At 39.8% G+C, this 18,857-nt stretch overlaps 1 protein-coding gene across 1 annotated transcript in view; it reads left to right on the top strand.

Moving 5' to 3' along the window:
- Positions 1–18,857, top strand: part of KCNH5 (potassium voltage-gated channel subfamily H member 5) — a 161,188-nt gene that overhangs the window by 96,973 nt on the left and 45,358 nt on the right. Inside the window, exon 8 of the mRNA XM_074865254.1 lies at positions 11,024–11,223. Coding sequence (XP_074721355.1) covers positions 11,024–11,223 — 200 coding nt within the window. The remainder of the gene's footprint in view (positions 1–11,023; positions 11,224–18,857) is intronic.

Genomic DNA, 18,857 nt, shown 5'->3' with positions numbered 1-18,857 from the left:
GAGGTGAATTGTTTTAACTTTTTGTGGAACTGTTTTTTTTTTTTTTTCCCCCTTGGTTTTAGTGCAAACACTTCAGGGAAGGCAAATTTAATTTGATATAGACTGTCAGCATCACATAGAAAATTTTGGATACAAAATTTTGGTTGGCTCTGTACAGAGATGCTGGATTTGCAGGATTGAGGATTAGAGAAAGGTGCTTCTGTAGGTAACTTAGATGAGTAAGTAACATTATCATTGAGTTCAATGAAGCCAGTTTTGTGATGATTTTACAAAGGAGAATTATTCTGAAAATAATAAGATGCAAACATCATCTTCAAATTTGAGGCTTTTAATATTAACAGTTAAGTACTTTATTTTGTTCCTTTTGTTCCTAAAAATACCCTTTAATTACATACAAAAATCTATCCTCACACAGTGTTCAGGCTGATGAATTAAAATACAGAGAGGAGGAACTACCGAGTAGAAGCAGCATTGCTTTACCTGCATGCTACCTCATTAATATTTTCAGGCAGATACTGTATAAGCATGCACTGTTGTGCTAACAGGTGTGTTTACCGCACCTCTCAGGGCTATGCATGGCCTGTGTTTTAGAGATGAAATAATTTGTCTAATTGTCCCAAATCCATTCTTATTAATTTTGCTGAGATAAAATTGAACATTTAATTAATGAATAAGCAAAGTTAGATCTGAAAGTAGAAAGAACGAACAAATTAGAAGACTGAAAGGAAACTTATCAGCTGCAGAAAGTCTAAGACCATTCATATTGTATGCTTACCTTTATACTTACATACAGGTGTATGTGTGTGTACGTACATGTATATATATATATATTTGTGAGTATCTAAAACACACCACCACATAGATTTATACAATACAAACTTTTACAGTGGCATATGCAGAAAAAAAGAACCTAGGAGCAGAGAACTAGAAACATCTAGTATAGTCCAGTACTTTGAAGGTGTGTTTACAAATTTCCTATTATATTTTAACAAGACAGGCAATTTAGGTGGTGTTCCTCAGCGTGCAAGTGATGTTCTGGCATCCTGCCTCCAGCAACGTTACTATCCTGGGTTCATCTTAATGTGACAAGAACTTGGTGTCCCAGTAAAAAATTCCCTTAAAAATATTAAAGAAAAAAAAATCACGAACAGAAAAAAACCTGACAGCTCAAATCCAGCAACAAGCTGTCAAGTTGTTTCACACAGTAACACTGACAGCTGCCAACTTTGCTTGGAGAACTTTCTTCTGGAGGAGATCCCTTTGGTTCCTGCGCTTGCATTCAGTAGTGCTGGAGACCCTTTGCATCCTGTGCTTGTTACTGGTGACAGTTTTGACACAGTGAGGCACAGTGAAGAAGGCATATGGGATGATTTTGATCCACAAGTGTCAGCATCGGCCCGTAATAACAGTAAAGACAGCACTCTGAGAAAGCAGCTTCTTTATTTCTTTGATGGAGAAAGGAAAGAGAAAGATTTATGTGATGGGTAGATGATTGTCTGACAGACACAGTTCAGCTTTTTTCGAAATACTGGAGGCAATATTAAAGATAATATTCAAAATGGAAAAAATGATAAATAAGGGATGGACCAAAGTGCTAGAGGCATGGGGTTGCTAACATTCATGGTGAACATAATTCTTATGAATTTTGGTCATTTTCTGCCTCTCTACTTTCCTTCTGCACCCGCTGTAATTCCTTTAGGAAAGTGATTGCGTTGTAATTAACATTTACTATTGCACAGGACTTTATGCAGCATGTGAAATGCTAGATGTGCCATTTGGTAAGGAACTGATGGATTTCTGAAGAGACAGGAGTGATGAAGCATTAATGTAAGAAATAGTTTAGCTCGTTTCACTAATTATTCTGTGTGTTTATTCATACTGTTCTTATAAATGGAAACTCAAATATTCCTCCCCCAGTTGTGACCACCAAAAGCTGTGACCCATTAGACCCGTTCCACTGTGTATGAAAATACACAGAAAAAGCCCTAACTCTCAGTCTCTTAGTCCAGAGCTCTTAGGGAAAAAGGTTTCCAGAATTAAAGCCCCTTCACTACAAGATACGGATTTTTCAGGCAAAGTGAAGTTTTGCCTCAGGGTAATGCTAACACAGGGTAATGCTATTTGCCCTGCTGCCTGTTGTGGTGTAATTGCAGCCGTTTTTCAGGCTGTGCCTTCCCATATGATGCTTAACGCCCTTGAATAATATGATGAGGGAGAAGCAGACCCTAGCAGACCCAAGACACGTAAAGCTTTCCAGTTGAAAGAAAATGCAGGAAATTGCATCCAGATGCCAAAAGGAGACTGCTGAACCTGTGCAGGGCTGTATTTCTGATGGCTAGCACTGTTTCTCAGGTGAATGAACAAGTAATCTAATAACATGGGGTGGCTGTGGTAGGGGATGTTGAGCAGGGAAGATGTTGTGTGTGAAGTGTGATTCCAAGCATCTGTGTCGTCGGAGCCAGGCAGCCCTTGGTCCCTCATCCTCAGGGCGGGCAACGTGTAATTTTGTCGTCTGCTGCTGAGTAAACTTAGCCAACTTCAGCTCATGTCCATCACTTCCTCAGGGCTAGAATCCAATCACACTGATAGCTATGGACAACAGTAACCTTAATTTAAGACTGTGTTTTGAAATACCAATTCAGCCAGTCTCGGATTGCAACTGTGTGCAAAAATATAGCTAGTCAGCTCATGACATTTGCGTGGTGGATAGGTATTGGAGCCTTAAAGTAAATATCTTCCGTTAGCTAAGTGCTCTCATGAAAAAAATCTCAGTTTCACCATATAAAAATTAGTGACTGTACAAGTGCAGTTGAAAGACCTTACTTTTATAAGAATTTCTGCATAAAATATGCAAAATGCCTGCCTGCCTCCAAAGCAGCTGTTCCACTCTGCTGTGCAGTGTCCCCTATAAAGGGAAGAACAGCTAGTGTGAGTTCCTACAGTTTACTACTGATGATTCTGTTAATTGCATAATTATTTAGTTCTTGTCAAACAACTATGTCATCAACGTTAACAGGGATTTTACAGACCTATCTATTATCATTATTGTTTTAATTTAAGAGTTTGTGGTACTGTAGTATCAGGAAGGTATTGGGTCAGGAAAACAGGGGTGAGTGTCAGCTGGACCCATGGAGGAGCCGTGCATCTTATGTGACTGCAGCATGGGATATAGGAATGTGTGGATGGCCACCACCTCCCTGCATTGGCAGTATGGGACATACATCTAGACACAGGCACTGGATGTAGAGTGTATAGGCCATAGTGATTGTGGACTCAGACTGGCCATGGTGTGCATTCTCTAAGACACAGTTGCATCCAACTCCCCCTGATTTCAGCAGTCAGATGATTTTGGTGAGAAGTTCAGAGGTAAAGTTCACTGCTGAATGCAGACCTTTGCCCATTAGCTTCTCCTCTGCAAAGTGGGTGTAACAATGCATTGTTGGGGCTTATGGGAGGATAAATAAATTGGATTATGTGGCATGGGATAGTACAGTGATATGACTGCAGGGTTAATTGGAGAAAAGATTTTTTTTTACTTTGGGTACTTTTGGAAGTAAAACTTGAAAGCTGGTATGCTCTGGTATTGTATCTCCTCCCTGCAAACAGGGAGTAATTGTATTTAGGACACTCATTGAACACTGGTAAAACTGGTGTCAACATTGCTGGAATAGGGCAGTGTATTTTAACAGCACAATATTTAATGGGGCCAAGGATTCCAAATTGGCCTTTTGAAGACCTGCAAAAACCATGGGGTTGCGTTTCATTAGCACGGCTGGCAAGGCAGGAGTGTCGCTGCAGGGTGGAAGCGGGAGGCTGAGGCTGCAGGGCAGGACAGGGCAGGACAGGGCAGGCATCGAAAAAATGCTATAAAACAGTGAGAAGGGAGGGGGCTTAAAAGGATTATTTTCTTCCAAGTAATATGCTTCATTGAATAATGGTGATGGTTTTGAAGAAAGCTGTTTATTGTGACAGTGATAGCTGCTGCTGCATCTCAGTGGGGCTGTTAAACTTAGGAGATGGACACTACACTGTGCTGATGGGGTTGCACTGAATAGTGCTTGCAGACGTTTTGCAGTATAATCAGATGTATTAAGGTGAGGTAGAAAGAAATAACAGAAAGCTGCTCAGCTTTTAAAATAATAAATCAGATGTTTGGGTACTGGGTTTATATCTAATTATATCTAGTATCTGTGTATTGGAGTTTGTATTGAATCTCTCCTGAATAATATAGGTTTAATAAAATTAATCTAATAATTTTACAGGAATACCAAAAATACATTGAAGAAGTTTCAGCTAGCCTCAGCATGCAAAAGTGAATATCTGTATTTTTCCAGGATCAAGGCCTCAGCATCTTCTTTACAATTACAGTTTAGAGGCATATTGTATATGCTTAGATTAATAATACTCTAGCATATAGGAGACTATAGGTAAAATTAGATCTCTCAATCAAGCCTTTGGTTCCTAAAGGCAGATGTTCCTATCTGGACATATTTAGCATTGAGATAATTTAGGTAACTCTAAGTAATTTTTTTTTTTAGAAAGTTCCTTGTTTCTAAACAGGCAAAAAGATTTATGTAACACTATTGCTAAATATTTCAAAATGGTTTATGTATATACAAATATAGTCATGCACATTTTATATATAAAAATATATAGCACTTAGATCCTTGTGTATGGGGAGATTTTTCAACACTGAAGAGTAAAATTAGAAATTAAAATAACAGTTGAACCACCTACCTCACCTTTAGGACTGCATCATTATATCAAATTGATCTGTATGAAATTTAGTCAAGACCGTTCCAGATTTACACACATAGGACAATTAAGTAAATGAGCATTGCATGACTGTAGGAACATAACAGGAAATGTCTGGAGAAATTCAAGTCATTAAAGGGAAGGTGTATAAATGCAGTTTGACCTAACTAGTCATTTCAAGAAATTGAGTAAAGTAATTTCACCTTCAACCTCTGTGGCATCATCTCTCCCATTTCTTGTAAATGGAGAGACTAAATTAAAACTACTGAAGTATGTATACCTTTAGAGATTTCTTTAGAGATTGTTTAAGTCCTCTTACTGTCAAGAGAGACACGGTATTTTATTTCCTTCAGAACCTTTTGCAATGATCTTTACTGCCAAAAATAATTAAAATACAGCAAAAGTGAAATGCCTTCGGTAGCACTCCTCTGCCTTTGTTCTTTAAAGGTGAGGGGTAAAGTTCACACTTGCCACTTCAACATTCTCTCATGAAACAAGGATGCTCTGAGAAATCTTTGTTTGCTAATTACAGGCACTAAAGGTCATTCATGGAGAGCCTTAAACCTTTAAAGTCTGAGAAAGGCAACAGCAGCCTTAGATGCTCGCCACCGTGACTACGTGAGTGCATGCGCATGTGCATCTGTGCAGAGGGGATCCAACATGCTCCAGAGGTGGTTGGCTCCCTGAGCTGAGACATTTCTGCCAGCTAAAGAACTGATCCAGCTCACCTCTCCGTTCTGTCCCATCTCTGTCATATTTACACTTAATGCAAGTACCCCAGCCTAAAGTTAGGTGGGGGAGAGCAAAGGCAGGTAACTTGTATTTTTAAGGCAGACTAACCTCTTCTCATTAGATGCTCCCAAGAAGAGGACCCTTTCCCTGTAGAGGAGTGTCACAACAGGTTCTAACAAAATGCAAATTATTATTTATATATTTATTATTCCCTTATCAGCACAAACTGGTTTCGTTGCATGTCAAGACCTGCAAAACAATAAATATTAGGTTTTTTTTAATGTACCCCATTTTTAGGTATCATATAGAGAACAGGGATGGGGAGCTGATTTACAGGGAGAGGTGGATTTTCCATGCCAAATTATGAAAAATGTGCTCTCACCAAAAAAACAGCAAACTGGTCCCAGCAGCTACCAGGGTTGGCATAGGGGAGCACCATGAGTGAGGAGAGCCTTTGAGGCACAGCTTCAAAGCTGTGAAGATCTAAGCAGGTTCACTTTAAATGTTTGCCAAAAGCCCCCCATATAGTAATCGTCAGAGAAGTGGAATATTTAGATGAACTCAACCATGTGTCTTCACCATTTCCAATAGGAGGCAAAGGAATACTGTGATTTCCAACAGGGGGATAGTGCTGATTTTGTCTGTGCAGACTCTACAGCATGTAGGCCCGTGAATTCTGGCTTAGTGAGGTATTGCTGAGTAATGCTTCCAGCAATTCTGCAGGCTTGATCCAATGATTTATCCTATCCTTAATTTCTTGAACAAACACACTCTTTTAAAGTGCAACTTTCCAGGACCCTATATTAGGAGACGCAGGACTAGAATTTCTCTTCTGGCTATATATTTTCTACAGATTGTCTCTGCCAAAGAGACTTTTTTTTTTTTTTTTTTTTTTGCAGAGGAGGTAATATGTGCCGGTTGCTTCAGACAAGCTGTTTCCATCATTTAGCTGTTTCCAACCTGGCAGGTGTCAGAGTTGAATCTCTTTTTTCCCAACCTTACAGGACACTGTGTAACATTTTCAGTCAGCCTGTGTCTTCTGTGTAGGTTTGCATGTCCAGGTGGGTTGTATGCATTGTAATTAAATATGCAGTCTAACTGTAGTTACAGGTTGCATAAATTTTAATCATGCAGAAAGGCAACATTTTGGGGACAGTTATGGCTTCTCTTTACATTTATAGTCATAGTAATTTGCAGGTGCATCCAACATCAGAGGGCAAGACAAGAGATACTGTGCACTCACATATCTAATGAGCTGTATTCATGATAAATCAGCAACTGTTCTTCAGAAAGATGAGGGATGTTGTACTTAGAAGTGACACTTCATCAAGTTTGTCCTACTCCAAAAGTCCAAAAGAGCAGAGAAAGCTGAAAAAAGAAGAAAAAAGTCAGGTGGCATTCATCCATCTAGACCTTTTTATAATCCACATACATACTCTTATACTCCGAGTGAGTGTTGATATATATCTGAATGGATACAGAGGTAGAGAAGACCTTACAGTAGCTAGCAGATACGATACAACAATCAGTAAAGCAAGGGAAAAAACCTACCCTTGCAAAGAGCTTTATTTCTAGACATCACATAGAGTATTAATCTGCTGTGTTTTCTAAACTGAAACCTTGCGTTCATCTTTGCTACACGTTGTGTGACTTTGTTTGATATGATCTTGTGTGTTGAGATGAAAAATCCCAAGACTTTGATAAAACAATGAACATTGTATTTCTGATGAACTTCAGCATCTAATTTTTACATGGACATAGTAAAAGGCACTGTAAGAAATGGAAGTACAATTTTTCTATTAGACAGGTTTTAGGAAAGCACCATGTTTCTTTAAAAATACCACCTCTCAAATAGGGGTGATGAACAATAGTAAATTAGTATGAAACAAATTGAGTTTTCTGGAATGAGGTGGAAATGTGTTGTATAGAGGGAAGACATTATGCACTGAGAGATGGAAAGGCACTGTTTCCTTTCACAGTGGGTTATTTCTTGCCATTTGTAGGCTGCAGCTGTTTTTCAAAAAAGCAATATGGAAATGCATAGCTGCATTCTGCTATGAAGTACCTCCAAGCAAAGATCATTAAAAATGACAGGCACATTTCTGTGTATCTGATAATGTCAAGAACAGAGGTAATGCCGCACATTGATGTTATGAGATAGCAGAATAATTCTCTTTTCTGCAAAATCTGTAATGCCTAATGGAAGAATGTCATTTTGGGCTTGCTTGCAAGGGTAATTACATTGTGACTCAATAAGGAACCTTAAACTTGCTTGACTTTAAGAGTGTCTTTCAATTCACCACTACCTAGACTTTAGTAAGGCCTTTGACACCATTTCCCACAGCATTTCTCTGGAGAAACTGGCTGCTCATGGCTCAGATGGGCGTACTCTTCTCTGACTGGATGGTAAAGCCCAAAGAGTGGTGGTGAATGGAGTTGAATCCAGTTGGTGGCCGGTCACAAGTGGTGTTCCTCAGGGCTCAGTCTTGGAGCCAGTTCTGTTTAATATCTTTAACAATGATCTGATGAAGAGATCAAGTACACCCTCAGTAAATTTGCAGATGACACCAATTTGGGCAGAAATGTTCATCTGCTTGATGGTAGGCAGGCCATACAGAGGGGTCTGGACAGGCTGGATCGATGGGCCGAGGCCAATTGTATGAGGTTCAACAAGGCTCAGTGCTGGGTCCTGCACTTGGGTCACAACAACCCCATGCAACGCTACAGGCTTGGGGCAGAGTGGCTGGAAAGCTGCCAGACGGAAAAGGACCTGGGGGTGTTGGTCAACAGCCGGCTGAACATGAACCAGCAGTGTGCCCAGGTGGCCAAGAAAGCCAAGAGCATCCTGGCTTGTACCAGAAGTAGCGTAGCCAGCAGAACTAGAGAAGTGATTGTCCCCTTGTACTCAGCACTGTTGAGGCCACATCTCAAATACTGTGTTCAGTTTTGGGCCCCTCATTCCAAGAAAGACATTGAGGTGCTGGAGTGTGTCCAAAGAAGGGCAGTGAAGCTGGTGCAGGGTCTGGAGCACAAGTCTTATGAGGAGCGGCTGAGGGAATTGGGGTTGTTTAGCCTGGAGAAAAGGAGGTTGTAGTGAGGGGGGTGTCAGGCTCTCAAGTAATAAGCGGTAGAGTGAGAAAATAGCCTCAAGTTGCACCAAGAGAGGTTTACATTGGATATTAGGAAAAAAATCTTCACCAAAAGGGTTGACAAGCATTGGAACAGGCTGTCCAGGGAAGTGGTTGAGTCACCATCTCTGGAGGCATTTAAAAGACATGTCGATGTGACACTTAAGGAGATAATTTAGTGGTGGACTTGGCAGTGCTAGGTTAACGGTTTGACTCGATGATCTTAAAGTCCTTTTTCAACCTAAACTATTCTATGATTCTATGAGTCTATGATTCTAAGACAGCACTAGTAAAGATGTGCATTTAAGTTCTTGCTTAAATGCTTTTCTGAATTTAGGCTTCAGAAATCAGCCATTCTCCATCAAATAGTGTTCACTGCATCACACTAGTAATAGTATACTGAGTTTGATGCCTTTTCAGTTGAAAAGAATCATAGAATGCCAGGTTGGAATGGACCTCAAGGATCATCTGGTCCAACCTTTTGTGGCAAAAGCACGGTCTAGACAAGCTGGCCCAGCACCCTGTCCAGCAGAAGTTTAAAAAGTGTCCAGTGTTGGGGAATCCACCACTTCCCTGGGAAGATTATTCCAGTGGCTGATTGTTCTCATTGTGAAAAATTTTCCTCTTTTGTCCAGTCGGAATCTTCCCATGAGTAACTTGTGCCCATTACCCCTCGTCTTTTCCATGTGACTCTTTGTAAAAAGAAGCCTCCATCTTCTTTGTAGCCACCCTTTAAATACTGAAACATGGTGATAAGGTCTCCCCTAAGCCTTCTCTTCTCAACGCTGAACAAACCCAGTTCCCTCAGCCTTTCCTCACACGGTAGACTTCCCAGTCCTTTGTTCATCTTTGCGGCCCTGCTCTGAACCTTCTCCAGCCTGTCCACAGCTTTTTTGTATAGCAGGGACTAAAACTGAACAAATATTCCAGGTGTGGCCTGACAAGAGCTGAGTAGAGTGGGATAATGACTTCTTTACCTCTGCTGGTGATGTCCTTGTTGATGCAACCCAGCATCCTGTTGGCTTTCTTTACCTCTGCAGCACACTCATATCTTCACTCATAATGAGCACCAGGGCCCCCAGGTCCCTTTCCACAGAGCTGCTCTTCAGCCAGGTAGATCTCAGCCTGTGCTGCACTCCTGGATTATGTTTTCCATGGATGCAAGACCTTACACTTGTCCTTGTTAAACTTCATAAGGTTCTTGTTAGCCCACTCTTCCAGCCTATCCAGGCCTTCCTGCAGGGTGGCTCTGCCTCCCCACTCAGTTTGGTATCATCAGCAAACTTCATCAGGGTACACTTGATCCCATCATCCAGATCACTTATGAAGATATTAAACATCACTGGGCCCAATATCAATCCCTGGGGGACCCCACTTGTGACAGGTTGCCAATTTGTAAAAGAGCTATTTACCACCACTCTCTGGGTACAGCCTGTCAGCCAGTTCCCTACCCACCACACAGGTCACTTGTCTAGACCATAATATACCAGTTTCTCTAGGAGGAGGCTGTGGAAACTGTATCAAAAGCTTTGGAGAAAGGTTTACTTAAAATATGTGATCTTCTCTTCTTTGGTGTTTCACAACTGAACTCTATGAGCTTGACAGTAATGGTGGCATGTTTGGAAAGGGGAGAATTAAACCAGAAGAGAAGGCAACTTGAGGATTGGGTTTGAGGTAGTGCTTGCTACTCTACCCTGTCCTCCTCCTGCCCTAGTCATATGCCCTCCTCAGTGGGACTTTCTATCATTCACTAGTCCAATTTTTCTCTCTTTGGAATCATTAGTGACTGGCATCTAGAGTTGACATGACATACCCAAGTCATCTGCTGGGGCTGGCTGAGAAATTGGACTGTGAAATACCACTCTGAATCTTTCTTGTGCACACCTTGGCCATTGACACAGGGTCACATTTATATAGATATCTCTTTCACAGGTTTCCCAGGTTCCTTTCTTCTCTATTTCATTTCTTCTTTGGGACCAAGGCCATTCTATACTCATAGCACATGCCAGTTGAGCTGATCTTACAGGAGATCCACATGATTCTTTGGATAGGGCCTTCAAGATTTACTGGCAGGCTGAAGTTACATTTGAAAATTAGTTTAATTAGTGTAGGTTATAGAGTTACAATGCACCAACTGTTTTTAACTCCATGTGTGGACATTATCTGTATGACGGATTTTGTGAATTAATGCACACTGAGTGGCTGTATGAGCTGTGTGGGTAAATTCAATAAATAACTGTACATGTATGTGTATGAAAGTGGGTGCATAAATAGAAATTTTAAGTTTACACCTATGATTTGCAGTAATTTGTAACCATACATAAAATTCTTTGATGTTATCCTTGAATTATGAGTAGCGTTTACTGGAGCATACATATTTATTTTTAATTACCTCTGGTTTTTTTCAGCTCTTCTTTATGCAACTATTTTTGGAAACGTCACCACTATTTTCCAGCAAATGTATGCCAACACCAACCGATACCATGAGATGCTGAACAATGTGAGGGATTTCCTAAAATTATATCAAGTCCCAAAAGGCCTTAGTGAAAGAGTCATGGATTATATTGTTTCAACCTGGTCCATGTCTAAAGGAATTGACACAGAGAAGGTATGAGTACATGAGGTAACAATTTAGATAGCAAGAGTTTGTGTCCATTGTGTGCTTTCTTAGAAGAAGGACTGTATAATGGCATATAACTTACTAACAGATTCTTAACTGCATGCTGCTTCATTATAATGTTTGTGTTTGAATCAAAAACTGGATGTTTTAAAAAGGACTGTTTTGCTGCTTTGGAAATAAGCCTTTATTTTTCATATGGTAAATGTTTTCTGCTTTCCAGTCTTACTTTGCCTCAATGCTAAATAATTTTAATGTACTTAAGTATTGAAATCAACGGGAAATTGGTCTCCAGATTAGTCTGAGAACATAATTTGGTATTTAACCTACATCTGTGAGTTGCAATGAAATGAGTTTGATTGGCTTGGACCTTTTGCTGATGCCCAGGACATCAACATATCCATCAGCATAATTAGTATAGGATTTAATGGCAGTAGAGATTGATCTCCTGGAGCTAAAATCTCTCAGCTAGAACTTAAGGCCTTTGGTAGGGAGATACAGAAAATGTGGCGCCGCTGACAGCCATGGGGGGGTAGAAGTCCTACAGGACTTTAGCCCTCAGAAAGCTGATTAAAGGAGAAGGTCATCTTCGGAGAGTGATTCATCATGTGCCAGGACAGACCAAGTGAATTGTCCTCAGAGCCTCTCTTTCTCCATGATATGTGCAGTGAGTCTGTCTAGTAGCATTGGATATTTTATAGAGCTGAAGTCAGATGGGGTGGTTTCCACCTGCAATACCTTGATTGTAGGCAAGATATAACAGTTTTAGGTCCAGATTTTTGGTCAGTGGAGATCAGCAATGTTCTTGTGTCTTCTGTGGACCTGATACACATCACCTGAAATTAGGCATTCAGGCTCCAGTTTCCATGAAGATTTTCCTCCTTAGAACTTAAAAGGCAAGTGTCTGAGGGAGGGTAAGGAAACGTCATGGCAGATTAATGTTTTAAAATGTCTAGTGCTTGCAGAGCTTTGAAGTTCTTGCTTCAGTTGAAGCTATTGCGTAATATGGGATGATGATGCAGCTTGTTGAGCTATGCCAAGATGAAGTTGCTACACTGAAAAATTTAGTCTTACATCATGCTGATGCAACAGCAGTTATCTTATTAATCATCTGCTGTGAAATTCGGTTTACCATCACAAATACAACTATTTTAAGTAACAAGGATTTTGATTTGTTTGATTTTTGTGCTTCAGTATGCCACATTCTTTAATATGTTAACGTCTTATACACTAATACCCTAACTTCCCAATGCTGATTCATAGTGTTAAAAGTGAGCTTTTATATTGTAAACTACTGTAAATGCATTCAGTCCTATTGTGTACATTCAAAACCTTGTGAAAATTCAACTTTCATTTGCATTTATCTCCTTGCAGTTAAGCCAGAATCCTGTATTATTCCACTACAGTTTCATTAGATTTTAATGATGCTTTGCAGTTAATTAGGAGAACCTATGCTTTAATTACTGAAATTTCCTTCCATAGTTTCCGCATGTCCGGTTTTATAGTTTATAAAAATGCAGTTAGAGCCATAATCTTCGACTCATGGTAAGCAGTGTTCTCTGGTCTGTAAGATAGTAGTGGCTGCTTAGCTAGATAATTAATATGGCTGTAAAATCTGTGACTTAGGTTTTTAACAATTTTCCCTTGGTAAAGACTTGCCTAAACTTAGGCCTGGATCCAAAACCTATTTAAAACAGTGGAAGGATTTCAGGAACCTCTGCATCTGGACATCAGTAGTTGCATCTAATCGAACTTCCCAGAAAAGCCCATGTTACAGAAGAACAGAGACAAGTAAGAACTTGAGCACCGGTTTGAATATTTTGGTGTTTTGTATCCCTTACAGCCTGCAAGTCTGCAAAAGCAACAGCACCAGCGGCCTGTAGTGCCCGCACTGAGCATCCCTGGATCTGTACGAGTGTAAGGATCAGGCAGTTTGCTTTCAGCTGCAGGACCTTAGCCAAAGTCAGGATTTGTTTTAGCAAAAGGGTGGAAAGCTGTGTCATAGCCAGGCAGCCTTCTTACCTTTATCTCTACTCAGAAGGGTGTTATGATGTGCTTCACCAAAACAAATAAGAAAAGATGAAAAATGATAGAAACAGTGGTACAGTCCCAGAGACTAGTCATGTAGGTTGGATCGTTTCTCTTGCATTAGTTCCTTCATTACCCCTTCAAACCCTGTCGTAAGACCCTCTGCATTTAAATTGAATCCGTCTGTACTAAACCTAGAGCAGCAAGTGGATGAGAACGCACTGTAGGGACCTCCAAGGTACACAGAGTCAAGCCAGATTTATTCCCGTAGACACAGTGGGGCTAATGGGACTACATTGCACCTGCAGCTGAGCTGCTAAATCCACATAGTGCTCCAGAGTAGGTTGGAATAGGAGATTACTGCCCCAGGTCTTGAATTGCTTCTCTGCACTGCTTTGTCTGACAGCCTGGATGTGACCTTAGGGTTTTCTTCCAGTCTTGTTTTCAAAGCTCCAATAATGAGATTCTGACCAGTCTTGTTGTCTGGATATCTTTGGATCACATGATTTCCCATTCTACTTAATTTTTATGAACTTTTCAATAAGCTTCTTATTATCTTGCAAAACACGTGTGCTCATGGCACATGATAATTAGTGAGGAATTTCTCAACTTTTCGGTTTCCATCAGACAGTTTCCATCATCCAAGGATGTTTTTCAACTTAACATACAGTATTACATCCTAAACTTCCAAATATATCTGCATTGTCACACTGGAATGTGTTTTGCAATGTCATTTGCCACAAATTTATAATACATTTCATTCAGTCACTCAGCATGTTGAAATGGCTTTGTTTTGAAATCCAAATTCAAAGAAAAAGAAGGTTAATGTACTAATAAAGAATGAAATTTCTTATAGGAGTGTTACAGTATGTTCCTACAGTGATGAACAATTCTCGCAATTTGATGGAGTAATGCATATGTTTCTTTGATAACTAAAGATTTTAAATTAATATGCTTGAAATTAAAATGTAGGTTAATAACTTTAATGAAGTTACTACCACTTAACATGTGTAGATTTGTTGCATCAGATCTCAAATATCTATCCTTGAATGACACATTCAGTGTGTAGTCCCAAATAAAATCTTGCCTAAAACTGGTAAGGATGAGTCCTTAGATGGGAACTGAAGGCAAAGTGGAATTTAACGTGGAAGAAGTTAAATCAAGATCTAGTCCTTGCTGCTTGTGAGAGCAAGCTGTCCCAAACAGAACTTTGTCTTAAAGCCCCAGTCTGTTTTCCTTGTATGTGGAAGAGGGCTTGTTCTCCCACACTGAAGTGATGGTGCCTTAAGCATACAGTTGTGGCTTCCCTGTTCTCCTTGGGAATAGCTCATCTTCAAATCCTGTCTTCAAACCACAGTGCTTCAGCCTGTCTCTGAGTGTTCACAAATAAGGAATTAACAATGACACTAAAAGCATTAGTGTATTTATTATTGTTACTTAAGGGGAAGCAAGTGGGCTCTGATCCATAATCGTAAATCACTTAAACATGAGAGCCCTCCTCTGACAGCTGGGATGATATATGTAATACATGCACATGGACTCTTATCTCCTGGTGTAACAGTGGCTCAAACAAGATGGTATTTTTTTTACATTTAATGCTACATGTTTCGGGGTTATTCATATAATAATGAGCAGAGGTAAACTAAGAAGCCTTTATATACTAAACAGTATCTCTCATCCAGCAGAACCTGGGTTTTTTGAGAGGTAAAAAAAGGCAGTACATTCTCTGTATATGGCCATTTTTAAGCAGCTGAAAAAACCCTTTACAGTAATAATTTGATATATATGAAACACACTCTGAATTAAAATCTCTTGGTTTTCATTGAAATCTCTAGACAGCAAATGAAAAATTTATAGGTATTAGCTCTTCTATAAGAAATAGGTCATTATAGATGAAAGAGGAAGAACCATTAACTAACATGGTCTCATCTAATGATTACATTCTGAAATGTCAGTAAAACCCAAAGATTTTCTCATCTTGACCTCTGTGCTGTTGTATGGTTTAGGATTTGCTCAGAAAGAAATTAAATAAATGTCTATCATGTTTTAACAGTCAATTCCTTCAGAAAAGCCATAGGTTGAAGGAGCAAAAAAGTCATCTATTTAGTCTCAACCTAAGCATCAGTGGTGATTCGAATAATGAGAGCCAATTCCACATTGCAATGACTGAAATGGAAATAATCAGAAAATAACACAGTATTCAAATTATTCACTTCTGGCCCACTAAGCTTTCATACAAGAGAGATGGGTTTATAGACACAGGTTGTAACTTTATTAAACATTAAACCACGGAAGGAAAGTGCAGTTTAGTTGTGTTTGCTGTTAATAAGATCTTCAAGAGCTGTAGTAATAATTAGTGATAGCCTGAGACAGATAGGGGAATCAGGCTGCCGTTCCTACAGTGTCCCATCACACAGAGGTGTCTGTAAGTGCTGGCTGGATTTCCTCATGGATGACCGGGGTAGAAGGCTTCCAAGCTTCGTGGCCAAAGAAAACTTCTACAGAATTAGGTGTGACAGCTACATACAATTCCCTGCTGAAAAGGGAAGGTAAAAATCGTTTGGACAAGTATTTTTGTTTCGTTGTAGAGGCGGGGTTGTTGGTCGTTCCTTGCAGATCGGGACGAGGTGAACAAGAAGTCTTCCCTCACCTCACAGAGCTGAGCTAGGACCAGGTACAGTTGCAATCCACGGTTCTTTGGAGAGCGGGATGCAGGAGAGACGGTCAGGGTCTCACTGTCCTTCACACGGGTCCAAGACTGGGGCCTGTGCACCAGTGGGGCTTTCTGTTTCACCTTTATGGATGGTATGGATTATTTACCTCCTATATGCACTGTGCAGAGCCAGGAAAGATTATCCACAATTATCTCTGCCTCTTGGATGTGTTCATCTTGGGATTGATACAGATTAAACTATGAACCTGTCATGCTTGAGGAAATGCCAGGGCTATGGAGCAGCTCATGAGCTTATTTCCTGGGGGAATAAGTACCCGAGTGGATGGGTCGGGCATTTTCCTTAGCACTACCACCAAGGGGATGGAGCTGACGGAGGGGCTGTCAGTTCCAGAGACCACATCTAGGGGAAGGTCTTCTCCATATCTGTTTTCTTAATGCTTTCACCCTTGAATGTTTTTACATAATGCTGCATGTTAGAAAATAAAGCTACCTCCAGAAACACAAAGTAAAATAATCCATTAGTTGACCTCATTCTTCCAAGGGTGACCTTTGTGCCAGAAGTTGTCACTCCAAAAAATGTTGTGACTTGAGAGATTCTTTGATGTATGCCATATTCTTTCTGATGTTTATTTTTCTTTGTTTTATCTAAAAAGTTGATTTTTAATGATAGAATTCCCTGTAGTCTGCAATCCTTTGCCCCACTAGAAGGTCATTTAATGATTGTGTTGGGGATAGATATTATAGCAAAACTGAAAACAATGAAACCTTTAACCTTACAATCCTTAGGCAACCTGGGATCTGCTACTTTGGATCATCTTTTCAGTGCGTTAGACAAACCAGCAGGCTCTGTGCTGGTGAACCACTTGACTTCTTAAAACACTTGGTGATGCCTTTCATCTTCCCATGTTTTTCAGACCCTTAGCCAGATTCTATCTGTGTGGACAATAGTGAATTTAATGTAATCTAGAGCCAATTTTTAGGTATTTTTGAATGTCTCTAATACTTGTTACTCAGTTAAAAACCAGTTAATTTTGTTACTATACCACTAAATCTAACCATTTTGATCAGCACTTGTGTTGTTAAAAAGAAAACAAGCCAAACTCAACTTACTAGACTTGATTTTCAGATCTTGATTCCTGAGCATTTAAATCCAAGTGACCTTGGATTTTAGTGCAATTAAAACAGAGCTGTTGAAATTCAATTCTTGGTGCCAAGATATTCAATGATGTATTAATGATTACCCTAATGCATGCAGGGTTAATAAGTGCTCAGTTCCATACATCTTCTTTGAGTTACTCACAAAATTACCTGATTATTACAGGAAAATGCTCTGTGATTTGCCAATCGGCTGTTTTCTTACCTTTGTCTCTTTGGCCTCCATCCAGTGCCAAATGTAACAATTTTAGCCAGGTCTGCAAAAGAATTCAACACTCAAATTGCCAAATCCTTCTAAAAATCTGAATAACTTGGTCAGTTGCCTAGAGGGTTTTGGTATTGTGTTTTTTTGCAAAGAACTGACCTTGATTATGACTCTACTGAGTATGTCTGAAAACCCAGAGTGACCTTTCTCCAAAAAATAAAAAGAGCTATCTGTGGCCTATAACTGATTAGAAGTTGGAGGAGTTTATTTTATTTATTGTCATAGCTGATATTTTTTAGTATCTCAATATTTGTTCATTATTCATTTAGAAAACAGTCCTCATTATTCCACCACTAAGACTGTCTAAGCTCTTTGCTTGAATATCAGTCAATATATCCCTTAGCTACAACCCTGAGAAAGTAAAAATCCTGTGTGCTGAAAGAGAATTGCAAATAGATAGCGTTCATGATTCACTGACCTCTGCCCTTTTTGTTAACAAGTCTTAACAGATTCTGTAATATTTGCTAAGACATACTGTAGTGTTTTCCAGCGGGGGAAGATATTTTTTTTTAAAATACTTAAAGCCATCCTAAAAGATATTGTTTGGACACACTCTTTATCTGTACAGTTTTTGTTTTGATTCATTTGCTTTTCTTTGAGTTCTTTATAATCTCTGCTCCCTGAGAGTTTTTTGAGCTGTTCAAGGGGCTTATCTTAAACTGCCTGAGCATGCTGAGGAAACGGATGGGAGAGGAAAAAAAAAATCAGATAGAGCCTCCTTGGGAATTTTATTCCTCCCCTTATAGATCTTGAGCTGAAAAGATAGTGAAATGTTTTGTGCCAATTCCCTGTGAATCTTCCAGAGCTGGTTACTGCCTTTCCCAATCTCTTAACAGCAACCACAAGCTTTTCACTCACAGCCAGCATTTTACGTGTGCCATAGGGTGCTCTAGAGATGACAGCGGTGTTGAATCTCTGCATTGGGTGTTGTTGTGTTGGGGTTTTTATCAGCTGGGTGCCAAGGTGATGGCGGCAGAGCTCAGCAATTGTTTTATACTGATTTTGAGGAAGTTTAATTTTCTGTGCAGAGAAGGGAAGTGATAAATGTTATTCTGGGCTTTACTTTCTCCTCTCTCAGCTTTGCAGTGGTTCAGGTCTTTGTGGATACATGTGTACTGTTCATATGTGGTGTGGAGCCTTGCTCCTTTTCTTGTAGAAACACAGCATATACAGCCAGCGAACATTTTCCTCTGGGTAGAATTCAACTTTCTCCTCAGATTTTGCATTGAAATGTAACAGGTTCTGTTCTTTCATGCTGTTTGGATGCATATGGGAAAGCTGACTGTGAAGTCTGTGGCTACAGATTTATTATGGAGCAACTTCTGTAGCAGCACAAGCACCTGGTCCCTGCAGACTGCCTGCTCCAAGTTGTGTGCTCCAAAACCATCAGTTAGTAAAGCATTGCAGTCAGCAACCTTAATATCCTGCCTTGCTTATAAACTGCAGGTTTCACTGAGAAAGGTCTTGAAATCTCTAAGGAAATTTCCTCTTCAGAAATTTGTC

Source organism: Strix uralensis, chromosome 4, assembly GCF_047716275.1.
Source record: "Strix uralensis isolate ZFMK-TIS-50842 chromosome 4, bStrUra1, whole genome shotgun sequence".
NCBI classification, from domain to species: domain Eukaryota; kingdom Metazoa; phylum Chordata; class Aves; order Strigiformes; family Strigidae; genus Strix; species Strix uralensis.
Note: the sequence above shows the minus strand (reverse complement) of the source record. Positions and strands in the feature narration are given on the sequence as shown.